Source organism: Dermacentor andersoni, chromosome 1 (genome assembly GCF_023375885.2).
Source record: "Dermacentor andersoni chromosome 1, qqDerAnde1_hic_scaffold, whole genome shotgun sequence".
Classification (NCBI taxonomy): domain Eukaryota; kingdom Metazoa; phylum Arthropoda; class Arachnida; order Ixodida; family Ixodidae; genus Dermacentor; species Dermacentor andersoni.
Genome location: NC_092814.1, coordinates 31,069,702 through 31,088,492, shown reverse-complemented (window position 1 = coordinate 31,088,492; position 18,791 = coordinate 31,069,702). Strand labels below are relative to the sequence as shown.

Here is an 18,791-nt window from a genome sequence, read left to right as displayed (position 1 = left end):
CAGCAACCGGGCGCACAAAAAACGTAACCAAAAAAGCCGCACTGCGGTGGCAGCACCGTCGCTCAACATCCTCGACCGCTGCGAATAGGCTGAGGGCCGACTGGGCTGACGTGTTATTTAGTTTTCTGTCTGAGTCGTGCGAGCCGTGCTGCGACTGGAGAAAATGGAGGCGACTTTCAACATGAACGCATTCGTCAACTCTTTCAACAACAGACTGTAAGTGTGCAAGCTCTGATTTTGCGAATATGTAAGGGCCACGCTTACGATATTTTTCGAGCATCGCAGACGTATGAGGTGTCGGTTATGAAGTCTAGTACTTTTTTCCCGTAGCGGCTTGTTTATCAGCGACATTGTTTTTCCGCTGGGCGTTTGTCTGTTTATTGTAGTGATGTTTGTCGCGCGATGGTGGTTGTGCGCCATTTCGACTCGCTACTTGAGAATAGGTCGTGCTTGGGATTCGAGCGGCCATTTGTACCCCTCATAAACGTTGGGTTACACCTCCTAACCGCAATTATAGCCCTTGTCAGCAGTTCTAAAGACCACATCTGTATCTAGCTGTTCCGGCCTTGCAGTTCATTCTACCTCTTATCTTAGGGCGTTTTCTTTTCTTTAATTTGCCTGTGGATAGTTCTGATCATGAGGTAGGTAGTTCGCGAGCGAATTCGCAAGCATCCGACGTTGGTCTTCTGAAGCGTGCTCGGTTCTTCTTTCACTTTAACTGACATTTTGATCGCCTTAAAACCGCGTAGATAAACTTTACGCGCCAGCCTAGTGGGCAAACGATTAGATTCATGAGTTAAAAATTGGTATTTCCTCTAATGGCGGCGGAAAACACGAGCTGCAAGGTTGCTGCCTGCAAGGCCCCAGACTTTCCGGGAAATGTACTTACGTTTGAAGGAAAGGCTTGTTCTCGAATTTTTGCAAAGAGGGTAGCCATGACTAAAGCGCCTTACTGTATTGGAGCTTACAAAATGCCTTGTCTGTGATGGTTCGGTTGTTCGAAAACGCAGGGGAAAATAACATTTTTGGGCCATTATTAATTTTCTTGTCTGTTGCTGTTACGTGCGTGATTAATAATCTTAAACTTGATTATCACGGTAAGACGGTGTCCGTTTTTATTGTAGTCTGCAAGCGTCGTAAAACCGCTGCTTTTAACTTTTTGAGTGTAGGTTGGCAGCTGCAAAAACCGACATGGCCTTGTTTCTCATTGAATTGGGACGAGGTCGTGCAGCAGAAACATCAAAAATGGGCTGACGTAGATAGCCTTTCTAATCCTGGTACGTTAACTGTTATCGTCACAGCCCAGATAGTTTCTGCGCATCAGTTCTGTGGTTTTCTCTATTTTTTTTTTTTTTTAGGTTAAGGTAATACTAGCGGCGCCAGTGCTGCTGCTACTTAGTGCTGTAGCCATTAAAGTCATGTGTTCCACCCTGAGCCAGTGGGCTGCTGTTACTTATTTCCCGTAGCCTGCAAACTTTAATGCAGGATGCATAAAATAAATCTTACATAAGTTGTTCTGTGTATTATGGTTATTTTAAATATGCCCTCATGCTGTACTATTAGTTCATTACATGTTAAAACAGAGGGGGGGGGGGGGGAGAGAATTACATTATTAGTCCCATTGGTGAAGGTGACATTTGACCTTGTTTTGCTTTTTAGATAGCTGTTGTAATTCAAAAATAAGTACCTCAGAAGTTATGCTCTTGCAAGCTGTGCACCTGAATCCACTGGACAAGCTTGCAGTAATATATAAATAAGTGATGTGGAATATGGATGGCTTGCACTGACGTCATTGTGGCAGTCATGGAGGCAAGCCACTAGCACAGTGAAAGGCTGCACATTGATCCAGTCTGCTTCTTTCGACCTATCTACTGCTGCACAGTGAAGATTTTGAATGGTTAAGTGATTAGATTGTGTCCTTGATTTCGTGTGCAAGCAGTCTATTTATTGCCCAGTACTGGGTGTGTCACTCGGGAGTGGCGGCATGTGGCCTTCACTAATAACAGCTAATCTTGATGTCATTGCTGCCGTGTTGTAGGACCATTAGCAAAGTGAAGAGTTGTTTGTCATGGAAACTTGTGACAGACACTGACTTTGAACATCGGCTTATTGATATAGCTAATTGTCCCACATATGGACTCAACAAGAATGCCACGAATCGTTGAAGCAAATATATTGAACACAATGACTTCTTTTCATCCCTGCTTAGCCAAAGAGTCAAGGCGTGAGTTTAGGCATGAAGACATGAACATTGTGACTAATATGCTACTTCAAATTTAGGGGGATGACTGTAATCTGTCCACTGTAGTGGCCTTAAAAGTGCCAAACCCTATTGAGTTTTATCCTGACTGCCAAGTACATTTGGCCATGAGGTCAATCGGTGAACCCAGCAGTCACTATCATTTGCTCTGTGCACATTTGGATAAGCCCAAGCAGATTGCGTCAGCCATTTACAAGTCTTGCATCATACGAATATCATGACAACTGCTATCAAGTGTTTACTATATTGCCGAGTTTGAGAACCTCTCTGCAAGAATCCAAAATTTTAATACGACACATTCAGTATTGGGGAGACAACACCCGATCTGGATTTAACTTGCAGGACATGTGTAATGTCCGTATATAATTTTTCCTAGTGTGCCATAAACATGTAGATAAGTGTATGCTTGTATTTGTCCTTTCTTCTTTCTGTGATGGAAAAGCCATCCAGAAGCTAACCAGGCATGGACTGCTTCTGGGATTGCGGCCAACCCACAGATGACGATTCTGGGGCCGTATTCTGTAGCGGTTCGCTTCAGAACCGGTTCGGTCTGGCTGTTACGTCTGGATTACATCACTCGGAGAAAGAGTGGAACGGGGCGGTGTGAGGGGAACCAATCAATGAGCGGCGGTCTGCTGGAAGATCACATCTTTATTTTTGTTTGTACTTGGGGGCTGGTATAGCAATTGAAGGATGTTGCTGGTTTGATAAAAAAACATTGGTTTGTATAGAACACTTGCAAATATAATTTTCAGTAATAAATGTGAGCTTGCGGCGCAGACGGCTACTGGGAGTTGTAATTTTATATGTGTTTTCTTATTTAGTCGCTAGGTGGTGTGCCATACGTTGTGCAAACTTGCCTCGCATTGTTTACGTTTTGGACTTCTTCGTGCGCCGAAACCGAAATGATGTCGTCGCGCAAGGACAGGCGGCTGGGTCCTCATGTTTCAGCGAGGCAGTGCGAAATACTCGTTTCATTTGTCGAGGAGCACCCTTACCTAGCAAAGGCGTCATGTGTGTTGGGCCAGCAGCTGACGGCAGCTTTCTGTTGCGCCGTGGATGGGAATCTAACCCATCCTTTTTCTTTGCCCACAACCGTAATGGCCTTGGCGACGGCTGTAATGATCTGGCTGACCGAAGGCTGCGACAGTGCAATCGCTTCTTCATTCCCGACGCACTGTTGAAAGCGCCCGGTGGCAAAAAACTGCAGCGCGCACAGCACTTTCATCGTAGTGTCGACACCACGAAATCTTTGAGGTCCGAGATGTTTTTCCAGCTCATCGCAAAGACGTCGCACTGTCTTTGGAGAGCCTAAAATGCCTTCGAAACTCTTCTTCGGCCATGCCGAACGCGTAGTCTTTCGGTGCTGGCCAGCAGGACAACCAAAGGAGCCGCCATTGCCGTCTCTGTCTCGTCTAGTCTAGGTGCCGGCTCGTCAGCTGGCGCGAGACTAGCCGACAGCCACGGTTGCCCTAGCAACCCTCGACATAATGCTCGCCACCGCGCGCGACCCTCGAGCGAACCACTTCTCCGCGGTTCCTCTTGTAGCAGGGAACCGGTTCCTTTCCAGATGATTCCCAACCTGTGTGACGTCAACAAAATTTTTCGTCCTGCCCACCAGGGATGACGACAACGAAGCGCCGACCAATGGCAACAGCCAGACCAAACCGGTTCCAAAGCGAACCGCTACTGAATACGGCCCCTGATTAATAAGTCAATGCTATACAGTATATCTGTCTGCATTTTCCAGTAGTTGAGAGAGAAGAAAAACATTGAGGTTTTATTGGGGGGCAAGGACATAGCGTAGTGCAGCCTGCTATCAGTACCTGAATTGTGTAAAGTTGGGGCGCGATAACGTAACTCTATTCCAAACAAAAGGTATTCCAAACTCCGGACGTCAAAATGACGCGACTGTTTCTGCGTACGGGGGCGGGAACCTGCGACGTTTTTCAATCTGCCCAGTCAGCAGCCTCCATCGTTGCCGGAAGCATGTTTTGCTTGTTTTTTACTTGCAAAGGGACCGTATAGCAACTAACATTTAGATATTAACGCCTAATAAAAGAACAATTGTATGTCGCTGAGAGTAATTGTTTTGTAATCTTTTGACGCAAGATAAGTTGAAGCGCGCTTGAAAGTAAACACAAATATTTTAATTTTTCTAGTCATAGCCACACATGCGCCAATTCCGCATCCAATCCATTTCGCTACGCACACGTAAGATGGCGGCTGCGTGAAAACAGCTAATCGGTTCTGTGGGCCGCACTTGGTGCATTTTTGCCCGTAACGCTGCCTGATTAGATGAAATCTCGGCGTACGAGATGTACTTTAGCCCCAGAAGAATTTTGGAAGCTGTGAACATCATGAAGACTGTGAAAGCGTAGTGCTCGGTGAGTAAACACATCATTCTTTCTTGTGCTTAATGACTGAGCAGTAGCATCTGAACATCTGCGGTGATCGCATGGTGTTCACTTTTGCTTTTATTTGCATAGGATACTGAAGAATTGATGAAGGTTGGAAGGCATCTCAACAGATAGCTGGTAAGTAAACGTTTTCTATGAACGATCGCAACTATCTCCGAATGTAGGTCCTGATTTAAATCGAAGGTGGTCTGTAACGGAGGCTCATTTCTTTTTTTTTTTTGCCACGCACTGCTGCGCAGTGATACATTCCCCCGTGCGGGCGGTACAGATACTCCGCCAACCCGCCAACAGCCGCTGGAGGATGCGGCCTGCAGGGCAGCCGCTGAGTATGCGCGGCAGGGGCAGCTGGCTGAGGCAGCGAACGCAGAGGCCGTCAGTTTCCACCAGCTGCTGCTGCAGCAAAATAGGCAGGTACGTACAACTTGGCCAGGTCATTTTTTAAAGAGGTGATTAGTGCGCATGGTAATGTACATCACAACCATATTACACATGAGAGGCATCTGTAGTCATTTGGCGCATTGGCTCATGCACGTTTATACATCTCCTTTGAGGTGTTCTTTAACGCATAGCAACTTACAAAACATTTCCATGGTTGCATGTATCACCACAGCACGATCATCTTTTGTTTAATAATTCAACTAGTCGCGAATACTGTCTTCTGACAGGCAGAGGCAGCTGGGCAGGATTTGCTACGTTTCACATGTTCTAAACATAACAGACCATATACGTTTGCACGGCCATTTCTCATGTCATATGTAAATGATCTCGCTGCCCTCAAGAGTAACCTTGCCGAACCTGTAGCACTTGCAAACAGTGCGAATCAAACATTTACATTGCATAACCTGCAGCTGAAGTAAGCGAATTTGTTTCGCAGCATCATCAGCAGCTGGTGGAGGAACTGAGGGCGACCCGGGTGGTGCAGCAGCAGCTGGCAGCAGAGATGCATGGTTTGAGAGAGGCCACTGGCCTCATCGTGACAACACTGTGCCAGCTCCTGGCTCGCCTCTGCGAGCAGCCTCAGCCATGAGGGACAGTTCCCTCTCCCCTCCCCCCCCCCATATCATCCTTTAGTACTAGTAGGTACAAGTGTTGTCTATTTTTCCGTTCAAATCACCGCTGCAGCATTTGGTGGTGATGCCCATACGTCCTCGAAAGCTGTTGTGCCGAGTTGTAGCCAGTCTTGTGAAATTATGTGCGACCATGGCAGCGAAAACTGATAGTGCTGTGATGTCACTTGAAACACGAATGCATGTTTTTTTTTTTTTTTTTTGTATGTAGCACTAAAGGATGATGTGACTGTTTTCCCTACATTTCTGTCCCTAATCATATTTTTCTTTTTCAAGGTAATTTCTCTTCATGTGTGTTTTCACTTGCAGTGTAAGTTTGCCCAAATGAGACATTATAAATTATATGTAGAATTTTTGCCATATTTCCGTTAGGTGTTGTTCACTTTTGTTTTGCTATTACTGATGTTTCAATGCACACCTTTTTTCCAAGGAAGATATACACTATGCAATCACTTTTACAGCAACTTCGACATTGTCTCGCACACATACAGGTGCACCTTAACTACAATGCTGTGATAACTGGAAATGAATTTTCATGCCATATGTATGTCATGTTTGCAATGTCAAACCTTTTGTGCCTACGCAATGCAAAGTGGCCGAATTGGAATTTTTTTTAACACCAAGCGCCTGTTACTTGCGATAGTTATTGTGATATTCCAGGTGTCCTTACCTATGATAGCAGTACAATCTAGTCCCCATTGTAGTTGAGCACAGTTTGTGACATACATAATGGAACCATCGATGTGGCCACTATTTTGACATTCGCTGCCAGGCTGCTCTTGCAGCTGTTATATGAAATACCGTTGAAGTGCCAAGCATTTTCTCACTTGTCGTTCCTTAAAAGCACGTGATGGCTTTTTTATATTGCGATCTTATTACGGCACTAGTCATTGAAAAGAAACTATTTCGTGCTACAAACATGCTCACTACATAATAGACATCTTTCTTGCTGTTAAGTTGCTGGATGAAGATAAATGGTTGTGCGCGAGTTCAAAAAAACATCATTATGCTCGTGTCATATTTATGCAATTTAACATCTGCCAACGACCCATTGGTAGTGTACTGGGCCCCATGTAGTGAACATCACACGGCTATTTTGGCGCCATGAAGTCATGCTCTGTGTACTTGTCTGTCATTTGCTTTGATGAAAGATGGCATTGAAGATGGATCACATGGTTTTATTTACAATGCAGATATAAATAAATGATTTTAAACAATGCAAGTGGCACTTGAAATGAATATTTACAATTTGTGTACCTTCAATTTCAGAACTATTTACGTATGTACGCTCTCCCAAGGGAGAATAATGTGCTTGACATGCCAGGGGATCGTTTTCGGCATAACTTGGCCTTATGTCAAGGAACTGTGCGGTGGCTGTGTGGCAAAACAGCGCAGGGCCTACAAGGTGCGTGAGAACAGTACACGTGGTTGAGCAATAAGTGTTGTGCTTGGCAGCAGCCCAAATAGGAAGCGAGGAGACAAAGACCAATATGCTCCCATGCACAGTGCAGATGGCGGTGACAGTGTCTGTGATGACAGAAGCAACAGCAGCAGCAGCAAATCATTTGGCAAACCCCAGCTGCCCAGAGAAGTGGCTACAACATTCTGCTGATGAACACAGTGTTCTATCCACAGGTACTACATGAAAGGCTCTCATGTAGTGTCACAGTGGAATGATGCAATCATCTCCGGTAGTGACAGCTCACTGGCAGAGGACACGTGAAAACGCTGGTTATGATTGAGCAGATTCGATAAAAAAACCACACGCTATCCACTAATTGCACACATTTCTTCACATTGGTTCCTGCTCTCTATTAGGTGTGTAGACAGCAGTAATAAACATCTGCCTGCAGTGTCAGGCACGTGTTTATTGCTGCTGCTGCCGTGTCGTGCCGAAGGAGCTAATAACATTATCCCAGGCAGCGCAGCCTTTCAAGTACATTATGCGTGCTGCCCTCACTCGGGGAACTCTCTGTGGGCAGGGGTTGCCGCTTTCATCGTCACTACTTCTGCTGCTGCTGTCATCACTAACATCATCCAACATGCCACCTTCGTCAAGACACAAGTTGTGCAACACTGCACATGCTGCAACGATGTTGGCAGCACTGTCTGGTTCGTAGTGGACGGCGCGGTACCGCTGAAGGCAGCGAAAGCGGCTCTTCAGAAGCCCAATACACCGCTCCACTACGGACTGCATGGCAGCATGTGCAGTGTTGTACCTGCCTTCTGCAGTGTGTATGGGCCTGTGACTGGGGTCAGGGAGCCATGGTTCCAGGGGGTAGCCACTGTCATCTGCAGGATCATAAAACATGGTACGAGATCTGCACAAAGTTCAGTAGGCGAAGCATGGGTCATGTAATATGCACCTACTACAGAAAGGCTGCAATAAAGGAATATACAGGCTGAGCACCTGACGCAGCTGTGATCACAGATAACAATAGCTGGGACATAGTAGCATCCCTATTTGCATCAAGGCAGCTCTTTGTGTAGTCTTCATTCACAACTGACTATCAGTGTAAAAAAGAATGTGACAACGCATGCACTGTACACTCACATTAAAATTTTGTTTAAAGTACAGCGCAGGTGTGTTGTCACTTTGTTTCGTGCAGATACCATTGGAAAATTTCTACATCTCGCCTATACTTAATAACCTGACTATAACATAAGGGGTTCGGGCTTCAATATTCTCCTACGGCGCGAGCACGCTTTGCTGCATGCTGCCAGAATTGCAACTGTACAAAATTTTCCCTCTGCTCACCGAGGAGGTGTTCGCCAGCCTTGGCAATATGCCCCTCCAGGAACCGACGACGCAACCACGTAGTTCTCCAGACATGGGCGTCGTGGTCTGACCCCGGTCGCAGAGCGTCGACGGCGAGGATCCGCATGCCTGCGTCCCAGATCTGACGAGAGCGCGCACAGCATAAGCCACGCGTTGCTATGACGGGCAAATTAGACAAAAATTAAGATACTTACGAACATTGTGTTGAGGGCGTAGTAGCCTTTGCGGCACATGAATGCCGCCTTCTGCTCGCCCTTCGGTGTGATGATGGCTATAAGGCTGCCGTCCACGCATCCGATGACGCCGGGAATGGAGCCACGTCGAAGGAACCCTTCCTTCACAGCCGCCTTCTCCTCCGACGTCCTCGGGAAATGGACCCACTTGTTGCGGGCTCCGGCATGGACGATTGCCTCCGCCACGCGTCGCACACACTTGCTGACCGCAGGCTGGGTCACGCTGATCGTCTCCTCGCTCCCTACCGAGGCTTGAAAGCTGCCCGTTGCGAAGAATCGCAACGCACTTGTCGCTCCACCGACAGCGCCGTTTTTCTCACGCCTCCGAGTTCCTCTGCCACTTCGTCGCACAGCCACCACAGTTTCTTCAGGCGAAAGTGCCGCCGAAACTGATCGTCTGGCATGTCAAACGCATCCTCGGGCTCCCTCCTCCCGCGCCCGGGCTGATGAGCCGCCGCCGCCAACGCAATCAAGAAGGCCACCATTTTTTTCTATTCCAAACGGAACGGGGCACTCACCGGTCAAAGTGACGGTAAACGTCACTTTGACGTGGCAGTTTTTGAGCATTCCTGACGTCGCTTGACAGGCAGGAAAAATGGGCGCGGCTTCAAAAAATTTGACCAATGAGCGAGCGGTGTCAGCCATTTTCGAATAGAAACAGAACGGAATAGCATTACGTTATACCGACCTTGGATTATGTGCCGGAGCGTCTGTTAATTTTATTTCGTAGTGCCGCAGAATTTTGGAAGGTTGTAGTATTTACAGTACAGCACTTGTTCTGGTTTTAAGATTTTGCACGCTGCATGAGCATATAGGGTGTTTTTCCTTTCTGATAAGGGTCAGATTTTGCTTTACATACTATCAAAAAAATAGGGCACATGGTAGCTCCTACAGAAGATAAACAGTCATTAAACCCTGGTAGCAAATTTTAAAGCACACACATACATTTACAATATAAGAAGCTCCATTCACATTAGTAAGGCTGTCGAATTTACATGAAGGGAGATACTTGAGACTAATGCAGCAAGTCATGCACATGGCAAAGCAAACAGATATCTTGTAAATCAGCAGCCTTTATTTGGTTTGAACATGTGATGGAATTGTGTCAGATTTTGAAATTTATCGGTATGTATTTAAATTTTATTTTTTGATCTCACACAGACAATGTGCTCACTGTATTGCATTGTTCGAATCAGTCAGATCGTTATTGTTTGCCATCTACATCTAGGAAATGCAGCTTCATTATCTGCATAATTTGATGCTGCAAGTATTTTCCTAGCCTAACTTGCCAGCATTATTGTTGGTCCATCAATCTCTGTTGCAGCTCGTTTTATTGTCCATACAATGCAGGGCATTCAGGATCAGCGCCAGCTTTTATTAGCCTGCATAAGAAGTGTATTGTGTTGCGTAGCCAGGTCACATTCGCATGTGCTCCATGCGAAAAATTATATGCAATGTGAGCTTGCTTCTTTTTTTTTTATTTATTTAATGCACTGCTTGATCTGTATCTAGGTTCTTGTTGACACACCTGCTACAGCTGGTCTTTTTAGCACAGCACATAATCTTGATTGTTACATTGTTCCATCTTGGCAATTTTCTCAGACTGCTTGTATGCACTGCATCCTGCAACAGGATTGCCACCTAGCTGGTTTTCCCTACAACAAAACTGCTTTTTCCCTCGCAGTGCTGGCTGCTGGGTTGGTCCCCACACTGACGTGCTATTTTCCGGTTCACCCAAAATAAACATAAGCTGCATTGCAAGCGTTCTGTCAGGCGTTCATACCCAGCAGACAAATGAATTGTTGCCAAGCTAATGCATTCCTAATTTCTCAAGCTTTCCAGAATTTCTTTAAGCATATACACGTCGCTGCCAAGGCTTATTGTTCAATTGTTTAAGGATTGTTTGCAGTCTAGTAATTAATGTACATTGTGAAGGAAATAACTTGCAACAACAATAGCATAAGGATTATTGAAGTGCATGAAATTTTATATGAAGCTTGTTGATAAATTAGTCATGCAAAGTTGTACTCGGCGTTTCACCACTTCATTATTATTTTGTTTGCATTTTTGCAAACAATATTTATCACAAAAAGAAGAAACCACCTCCTCTCATACCCCTCCTTTTTTGGTGCCAGCTTTTTTTTTTTTTTTTTTTCAATTATTATTTTGTGGAAAAGGTGTCATCTCTATTGGAACAATAGCCACTGAGGTATTTTCATGGCAGTGAGTTATTTACGCTGTGCTACAGTTGTGCTTCCAGAATCATCTACTGCGTTAATCATGTATGATGCAGCTGCTGTAATTAGTCATTCTCAAAGCTTTTGGGTAATTGTGTGCAACCTTGTTTCCATATATAGGGAGAAGCCAGTACGTGACCATCTCAAGAATGTGTACAGCTGCCTGGCTATTTCTACCCTGGCAGCTGCAGCCGGTGGATATGTTCACCTGTTCACAGAATTCCTGCAGGCAAGGAACTTGCTAATTTGTGTTCTTGTGTAGACAAAAATCCTTGCTCTATTTAAGCACATTATTACTATAGTGCTTCAAAGCATATAGAGATGTTTAACAGAAAGCATGGGGACGGAGAAACCTGTTTTTCTCAGCATCCACTACACCGTACCTGATAAGGCATGTTGTATGTAAAAGCAAAAGTTCAAATCTGGCAACAGTAGGAAGCAGATTTTTTATTTAGGCTGTCGATTAAAAGAAATTGAACATTGCAAAATTGCACAAAAGAACTAAAGTACCAAGTTTTGAACGCTAACCCAGTAATAAATATTGATATCACAATTCCGTAAATTTTACCCATTAAGAGATATGAAGCGGACAGAATTGGTGTATTGTGCACCATTCTCAAGCATACCACTGATATGCGAGTAGGAACTTTGCAAAACCATTTTCAGTATTTTAACAATTACACAAAAACTCACATTTGACCACTTTAAGTGCTCCAACAGATGCAGTTAACCGTGATATGCTTTTGGTGCATTTATGCATGTGTAAAGAAGCTGCAATTTCTTTAGCACTTGCTGATTTGTGGCAATTTTTATTATGAGCTTCTAAATCAGTGTTGCTTCCTAGAGTTGCTGGAATTAAACCTTCTCTCAAATAAAACAAATTTAATTTGAATCGATCCAGCTGTTGTCTTATGGAAGTATTTCTCCATTTTACGCATATTTGAATTAGGAAATCGGAGTTGACCCTTAGCTAATGCTTCCTCTTAATACCATGTTTCTTGCCAAGGAGGTATCTTATATGCTGAAAACGTTAAAGTAGGACGTCATTAGCAGGTAGCCAGAAGTGTGCATGACAGGTGTGCTGGCCAAGCACTTAATGTATTTCACTTATCGTGAATATCGTGAGTATTGTTCAAGTGAGTTGATTCATATGAATCAGCAGGGCCAGAGCTCTCCCTCCTCCTCCTTTCCCTTTGAATTTTCCAGGAGGGGGGCACATTTCCTCCACCTTCCCCTAGTGTGCACTGTTCAAGGAAGTCGAAGACTAAATGCATTCAGTGAGTACCAGGGTCTACTTCTATTTCCAGGGCAACTTCCTGACGACCTTGCTGTCCCTTGGCCTCCTGGTGGCTCTCTTTGCAGTCCCAGACAATGGCAAGAACCAGCATGTGCGTCTGGCCATCCTCGTTGGCTTTGCCTTCACCACAGGTATGAAGGGTTACATGTTAGAAATTGAAGCAGCATCTTCAGCTAATCATTTTCAACTACACCTGAGTGCTCTGAAATTTCCCATGTTCGCCTGGTTGAAATAAAGCACTCTCGATATGGTCAGCTGGTTCCGTCCAAGCAATCAGTTTCAGCTAGAGAATATGGTCAGCTGCAAGATCTGGCCGTGCTATGACGTCTGCCAACAGCTTACACAGTGGCCGTTGTGGTAGTGTAACATGGTAGTAGCATCCAGATTGCCTGCTTTCATCTGAATTTGCCCTTCTGCTTACTTTCTGTTTGGACAGAAATAAATGGATGTTGAAATAAAGCTTCACTTAGTCTTATTTTATGCAGTGGACAAAATATCAGCAACATATTGTCATTAGTGAGATCAGCTGTTTGTTTTGAACTTATTTGGCCTACAAGATCCGCGAAAGTGATTTGGTTTCTACCTATTGGGTGACACCACAGCACTTAGCATTGGCCATGCATTGGCAAGGTAGAGCGCTTTAAAAGCGTAATTTTGTGCAAGTTCACTTCTATGCTCCAGGGCAGTGTGCAATGATGGTATGCTTTTAGGTTGTTCTTACGGCGTGTCTATTACAGTTTTGCGGAGAGGCAGCATGTGCTTATTATGGTGTTGTGTATGATAACATTAAGACAATCTAATTGTGTTGCACTTCTATGTGCTGAGCATTGGCCTTTTTGTGAAATTTGAAATATAAATGATGGTACTGTAGTCACACTAATCGTGTAAACTGTGCAAATCTTTGTTCCTGACGCTGTCATGTCTGAAGCATGTTTGACTGAGACACTGCCTACAGCTCAGACCGAGAGTGGCTGAGGATCCAGCTGTTCCAAAGCAGAAGACTAGTGTGAATAGCCGAAGGTAACAAAGGAGTCATCTGTGATAGCTGCTTGTAGGCATAGAAATGTGGTATTAACTTGGCTTAAAAGCACACCCGTGTGCTTAGATTTAGGTGCACGTTAAAGAACCCCAGGTGGTCAAAATTTCCGGAGTCCTCCACTACGGCGTGCCTCATAATCAGAAAGTGGTTTTGGCACGTAAAACCCCAAATATTATTATTATTATTGGCTTAAAAGCCTGTGCAGCTGGCTTACACAAATCTGTCACACCTCGCAACATACCAGTGACTGTTGAGACTAAAAATGCACTTTGAAGATAGCAAGCCTGTGTTGTGTGCCTTGAGAAGAGCTACCAGCACATACCAGGGTGCAGGTGTGCACAGAAGCAGGAGGCAGCAGGCTAGTCTGAGGCCGGCCTTGAAACTAGTTTTGTTTCTTTTGCTGCTTCTTCTTTGGGCACCCACTTCAGTAGTTCAGTGGCTATGTGCGCAGCTGGGCACACAGTCGCGTGTTCCATCTCGGCCACAGCGTCTGCATTTCAATGTGGGCGAAATGTAAGAATTCTCATATAATTAGGTTTAAGTGCACTTCAAAGAATCCCAGGCGGTCAAAATTAATCTGGAGTCTCCCACTAAGGCGTGCCTCATTGTCGGATCATGCTTTTCTGTGCGTTGTCTCCCCTTGTGTCCTCTCTTTACATGGCTCTTGTAACATATGGAATGCAAAGAAACTTAGCTGAAGCAGAAGAGAACATGTATTGCAGAGCAAGAGGTGGCCAATGCTCTCACACTGCTTAAGTAGGCTGAAGCATGCTCAACTTTTCATTACTGTAAATGAAATTTTATTTGTGGCCTCTTTGATACCTGCTCTCATACCACTGTCAAAGATTAAGTTTGCTAAATTTGCTAAATGAAAGGACATTGGATGCACTGGTATGAAGTGTTGCTTACAGTGAAAGTGGTTCCCGAGACTAATTGCTTGTGGATTTCACAAGATTTGTAAAAATTCCAAACATACTCTGCAAGAAAAAAAAATCGCTTGCTTAGAGCACGCAGTGTTTGCAGAGAGCGGGTATGTTCTGCTGCCGAGCATGATGTAGTGGATTTGAGTCCCAGCCACAGTGGCCACATTCTGCTGGGGGCATAATGGAAGAATGATTGCATGCTGCGCTTTGAGTGCACAGTACATGAACACTCCTACATTCTCTTCACTTGGGACCTCAGCAACATGTTGAAATGAGCATTTGCTCAGAATTGTATTGAACTGGTATCAGTATAACCCACTATAATTGTTTCTCAATGTTAGAGCAATTAGAATGTTACATTGACTATTGGGTTAGAAGATAACCAGTAAAGCAAAGCTGATGCATAGAAATTTCATTAATGGCTTAATGAAAATGTATTTCTTGTAATATAAACTTTTGTATTCCTGAACACTTTCTGTATGCACAGCCAGAAGAACATCTCTCAAACAGAGGCTCTTTTCACCTCCTTTTTAAAGGTTTGGGCATGGGCCCCCTTCTGGATATTGTGGTGTCTGTCGACCCATCTATCATCTCTACTGCATTTCTGGCTACATGTGCAGTCTTCACTTGCTTCTCTCTGAGTGCTTTGTACACTGACCATTGCCGTTGGATCTACATTGGCGGTAAGTGATCATTGGATCTTGTATTCCAGTATTGCTGTTAAGGAAGTAGTGACATGACATTTTCGACTTCTCCTTTGTTTTTTTATTAAGTGAAGGTACAGGCTTTCTTATGTGGCAAGCATCAGAATGCATCAGAGTGGCAAATATGTGGCAAGCATCAGTGCCTTAAATGCCTTACTAATAGTTTCTACAAACGAGTTTTGGAGATCCATACATCATGACATATGCTACACGACGTTGGCAAATTTAGCTGTCATGTCAGGGTAATGATGATGAAGCCAGCTCTGGCATATTGAGACAGACTTCAGTATCGAATTGACCTTCAAGTGTTTCCCACCAACCTTAATGTAATGTGTGCCAAGTGTCATCCTTTGACTTGCAAGATGTGTGTGGTAGCGTTTGTACCACTTTTAAATTATGTGTACTTTGTGGTGGCTACTGAATTCTGCACAAGTAGTAGTCATTGTGTCACACTTTCTGCATTTCCTCCAGCTGCTATTTGACCTTTTTCACTAGAGGCTTTTCTTGTGAAGAGGCAATTCTTTAGATTTTCCCCTATGCTATACAAGTACCACTTCATTCATAGTAAGGTATTGAACGGCAGGTTATCACCCACTGGCTACAAAAATTTTACTGAGACCACCTCTGACTATACCTTGGTCATTCCATATGACATGTACCAGGTGTTTTGTCAGCCATCTGATTGTGGTATTTTCACCTCACTGTGGGAAGTTAAACCTCGAGAGGTTTGTTTCTAAAAATTTGTTGATGCCTTTTCTAAAACACATTTTCTAAACCGCCTTGTATATTGTATATTATGTTGCATGCAAGACACCTAAAACGCAAGAACCATTCACTTACAATGCAGTTAGATCAATAATACTTAGGTCAAATACCCAGTAAATGGACATGTGAAACAAGCTGCATTAATATTGTCATGTAGTAGTGACTGTGAAAAAGGCAGCAAAACTGTGAATGACGAAACTAGTCTTATTGGGCAGACCTGTTCCCTCAAAAACGGACTACATTCAAATGATAGCGGTGCACACAGTCGGCGATTGTCGAAATCTGATCAGTGGGTCAAGCGCATCAGCTTTTATACATGGGCCATCAAAGGTTCCAGAGTAATAGCTGTTGCCCGCATGTCCTCCAGAAAGTACTATACAATTTGCATCGCACATACATGCAATTAGATTACACAAGGTTCGGTGACAAGACAGCAGATAGAACCATCGATAACATTCGAGAAACGTCTGATACATGTGGGCGCGTCCTACGCTGTGCGGTAACATTTGTTAGATGGTGAAATGAGATCGCCCGATAAGCAAGCACATGTGTCGTGTGTCAATACGCCCCTCTTAAGGGGGGACATGGGTTGTGGAGATTATTTCCTGCATCGTATGGCCAAATCTGATGAATATACACATGCTTACTTAGTTTTTCGTGCTGATTTCAAATATGCAATAATTTTTCTTGTAGGTTCATTAGTTCAGGAGATTGACAGTGCTGCCACTCTATTGTTTCCGGAGACAATGGAAAAAAACTGCTCAGCAGAAAGCGAATATTATTGCATAGCTAGATACTATAATGTGCAATAGCTGCAATGCTGCAAGATGTCTTCAAATAAAATTATAATTAGCCATTCTGCAGGTGATCAAAATTCTTTCCTTGACCTAAGGCTACCACACCAAAAGAAAATTCATAAAATGGAAATATACATACGCACAAATTTGAAATTCTGCTCTCAGCACTTTGTAATATGTAGATTAGGCTTTCTGCTAAAGAAAGAATTAGTGCTCTAGCTGTTCTAGATCATGAGATATCACTCCGACAGTCTAGTGAAGTGACCCAAAAACATGTTTTGAGAAAAGTGAGAAAGTGTGTAAAACCCTACTTTATTTACAAATTTACAGCTGGAACAGCTCAGTAGGCACCAGGCATGTAGTCCTGCTCACTTCCAGCTCCTGTGTGCCGCTTTTTGAGGGACTGGCGCAAATTTTCTCATGCTTTGCACTTCTTGGCTGATGCTGCCATTCGACGCCTATCTTTCTCGGCCATGAGGGTGCGACTTTGCTCGCTCGGATTTAGACATAGTTCTTTCATTATGGCCTTTGAGGCCTTTGGCCTTGCACACAACGATGTTCCCAGTATGACCCACGTTCAGTTCGGCGTAAAGTTCGCGAACCGACCGCGCGCAGTCGCTCGTCAGATTACGTGCTGCGCGATCGGCCGCTGGCGTCAACTTCGTCTTCATGTAGCTCTGGCACGTTTTCGTGTGAAAAGCCTGACGGCCGATGCCCATCAACGAGACGAACGTCATTGAACACGGTCTGTCGGTTCCCCGTTGCCTGCATGGCACGTGTAGCCAAAACGTTCACAGCAAAGGGTTTCATTCGTTCAGCACTGTGAACGCGCGGCGAGCTTCACACCGACGCAATCTCTCCACAGTTTGCGCACATAATACGCAGCTTCACAGCGAGTCCGTATTCCTGCTCGTCTCGGATGACTTCTAAGGCACCACTGCAGATGTTGCAGTTCGCAAATGTTAATAAAGTGTTCACGGTACTCAAATCCACAATCTTAAACATAGTCCAAACAGGCGGGTGAAGTGCATCGTCGGTACCGTCACCCACAAACTCGCGTTTCCTCTCCGTCGCTGGAGCGGAAGACAACTCCGATAGCTTTGCTTTGGCTTTCGCTTCCTCCTCCTCCCGCTTGGAGGGTTGCCGGTAGATCGTAACTTGCCGTACGCGAGCGCTGGTCGAAAGGTCCACGGCAGGCGGACTTGTCACAGTATCTGCAGCAGCCGATGCGGTTGTTAGGCCTGCCATTGCTGCATCGACGATTTCGGCATCGGTCGCTGAGGTTGTGGCGTCCTGAGTGTTTTGCAGTGTTGAGCAGCGTTTTTTGAAGTTTTCGATGAGCGTCTGTCGCACTTTTTGCGCACCAAACTTGTGCCGCGTTCGAAATTTGCGCTCTGTTTCAGACATCACGTTGACACTGGGGCAAGGTGGCGCACCTCAGTGCGCGGCTCCAAGCGCGGAGCAGACGATGGCCATGCAGTTCCGCCAATCGGGAGACAAGCTCAAGTCACGTGCACCAAGTGACGAATAGGAGGGCGTTCTAGTACCTTTTTTTGCCGCGCATTTTCTAAGTGGCCAATGGCTGAATGGGGCCCGTTCTGGCGGGAATTTGAAGGGAAAAGTCGCCTCTTTCAAATGAGACCAAGATGTCCGCGCTAGCACACGTGGAAGAGCAGCCGCGCTTTTCGGAAAATATGCCGTTTCAGCGCAAGTTCCGCCCGAAATTCAGCTAGTACATGTCGTATAAGGCGTCACTGTGGCTAAAATACTGATGTTATCGGTATGAAATTAACAATCTAGATGCAGTAATAGCTGTACATTCGAAAAATGCAATAAAAAAAATTGAGTTCGCGATTTTTGGTCGCCCAACCCGTGTCCCCCCTTAAAAAGCATCGTCTCGATGCTACAAACACGAAAGCAAAAACAAAACCACGCATAATAAAAAGAACAATAACAAAGAAACTAAGTCCCTAAGTTCGTCAGCAGGTGCAGAAAGGCTTAAGGCACACCGCGTGGATGACTTTAGGTCATGTGCAGCACCGCTGTGATTGCAAAATGCAGTCTGGCATGACCTCATAGTCCAGTGCTCCAATGCATCAGATTATCTTGGATAGTTCGAAATAGTGGCATAATAGTTTCTCACTAAGTCCTCGTCAGTGTATTGGAATCCAGACCCAAACACAATGTCCTGTCATCGAAGATTATAGTGTTGGCTGTCTGTCCTCTGCTGGTTCTTGACATGCAGGCAGGCGAGCTGTCGGGCTTCTTCA

The 18,791-nt window shown here is 44.8% G+C and overlaps 1 protein-coding gene and 1 long non-coding RNA gene across 4 annotated transcripts in view; both read left to right on the top strand.

Moving 5' to 3' along the window:
* Nucleotides 1–67: 67 nt before the first annotated feature.
* Nucleotides 68–18,791, top strand: part of BI-1 (Bax Inhibitor-1) — a 42,598-nt gene continuing 23,874 nt past the window's right edge. Inside the window, exons 1-4 of one of the 3 annotated variants that reach the window (XM_050194240.3) lie at nucleotides 68–216; nucleotides 11,117–11,225; nucleotides 12,304–12,424; nucleotides 14,792–14,938. In XM_050194240.3, coding sequence (XP_050050197.1) covers nucleotides 164–216; nucleotides 11,117–11,225; nucleotides 12,304–12,424; nucleotides 14,792–14,938 — 430 coding nt within the window. In that variant the 5' untranslated portion in view covers nucleotides 68–163. The remainder of the gene's footprint in view (nucleotides 217–11,116; nucleotides 11,226–12,303; nucleotides 12,425–14,791; nucleotides 14,939–18,791) is intronic. The other 2 variants (XM_055061287.1, XM_050194241.3) reach the window with 2 other exon arrangements.
* LOC129380423 (uncharacterized) lies at nucleotides 246–11,109 on the top strand. Its single transcript, XR_008608434.1, has 3 exons — nucleotides 246–4,647; nucleotides 4,750–5,091; nucleotides 5,555–11,109. It is a non-coding gene; the product is annotated as an uncharacterized lncRNA (long non-coding RNA).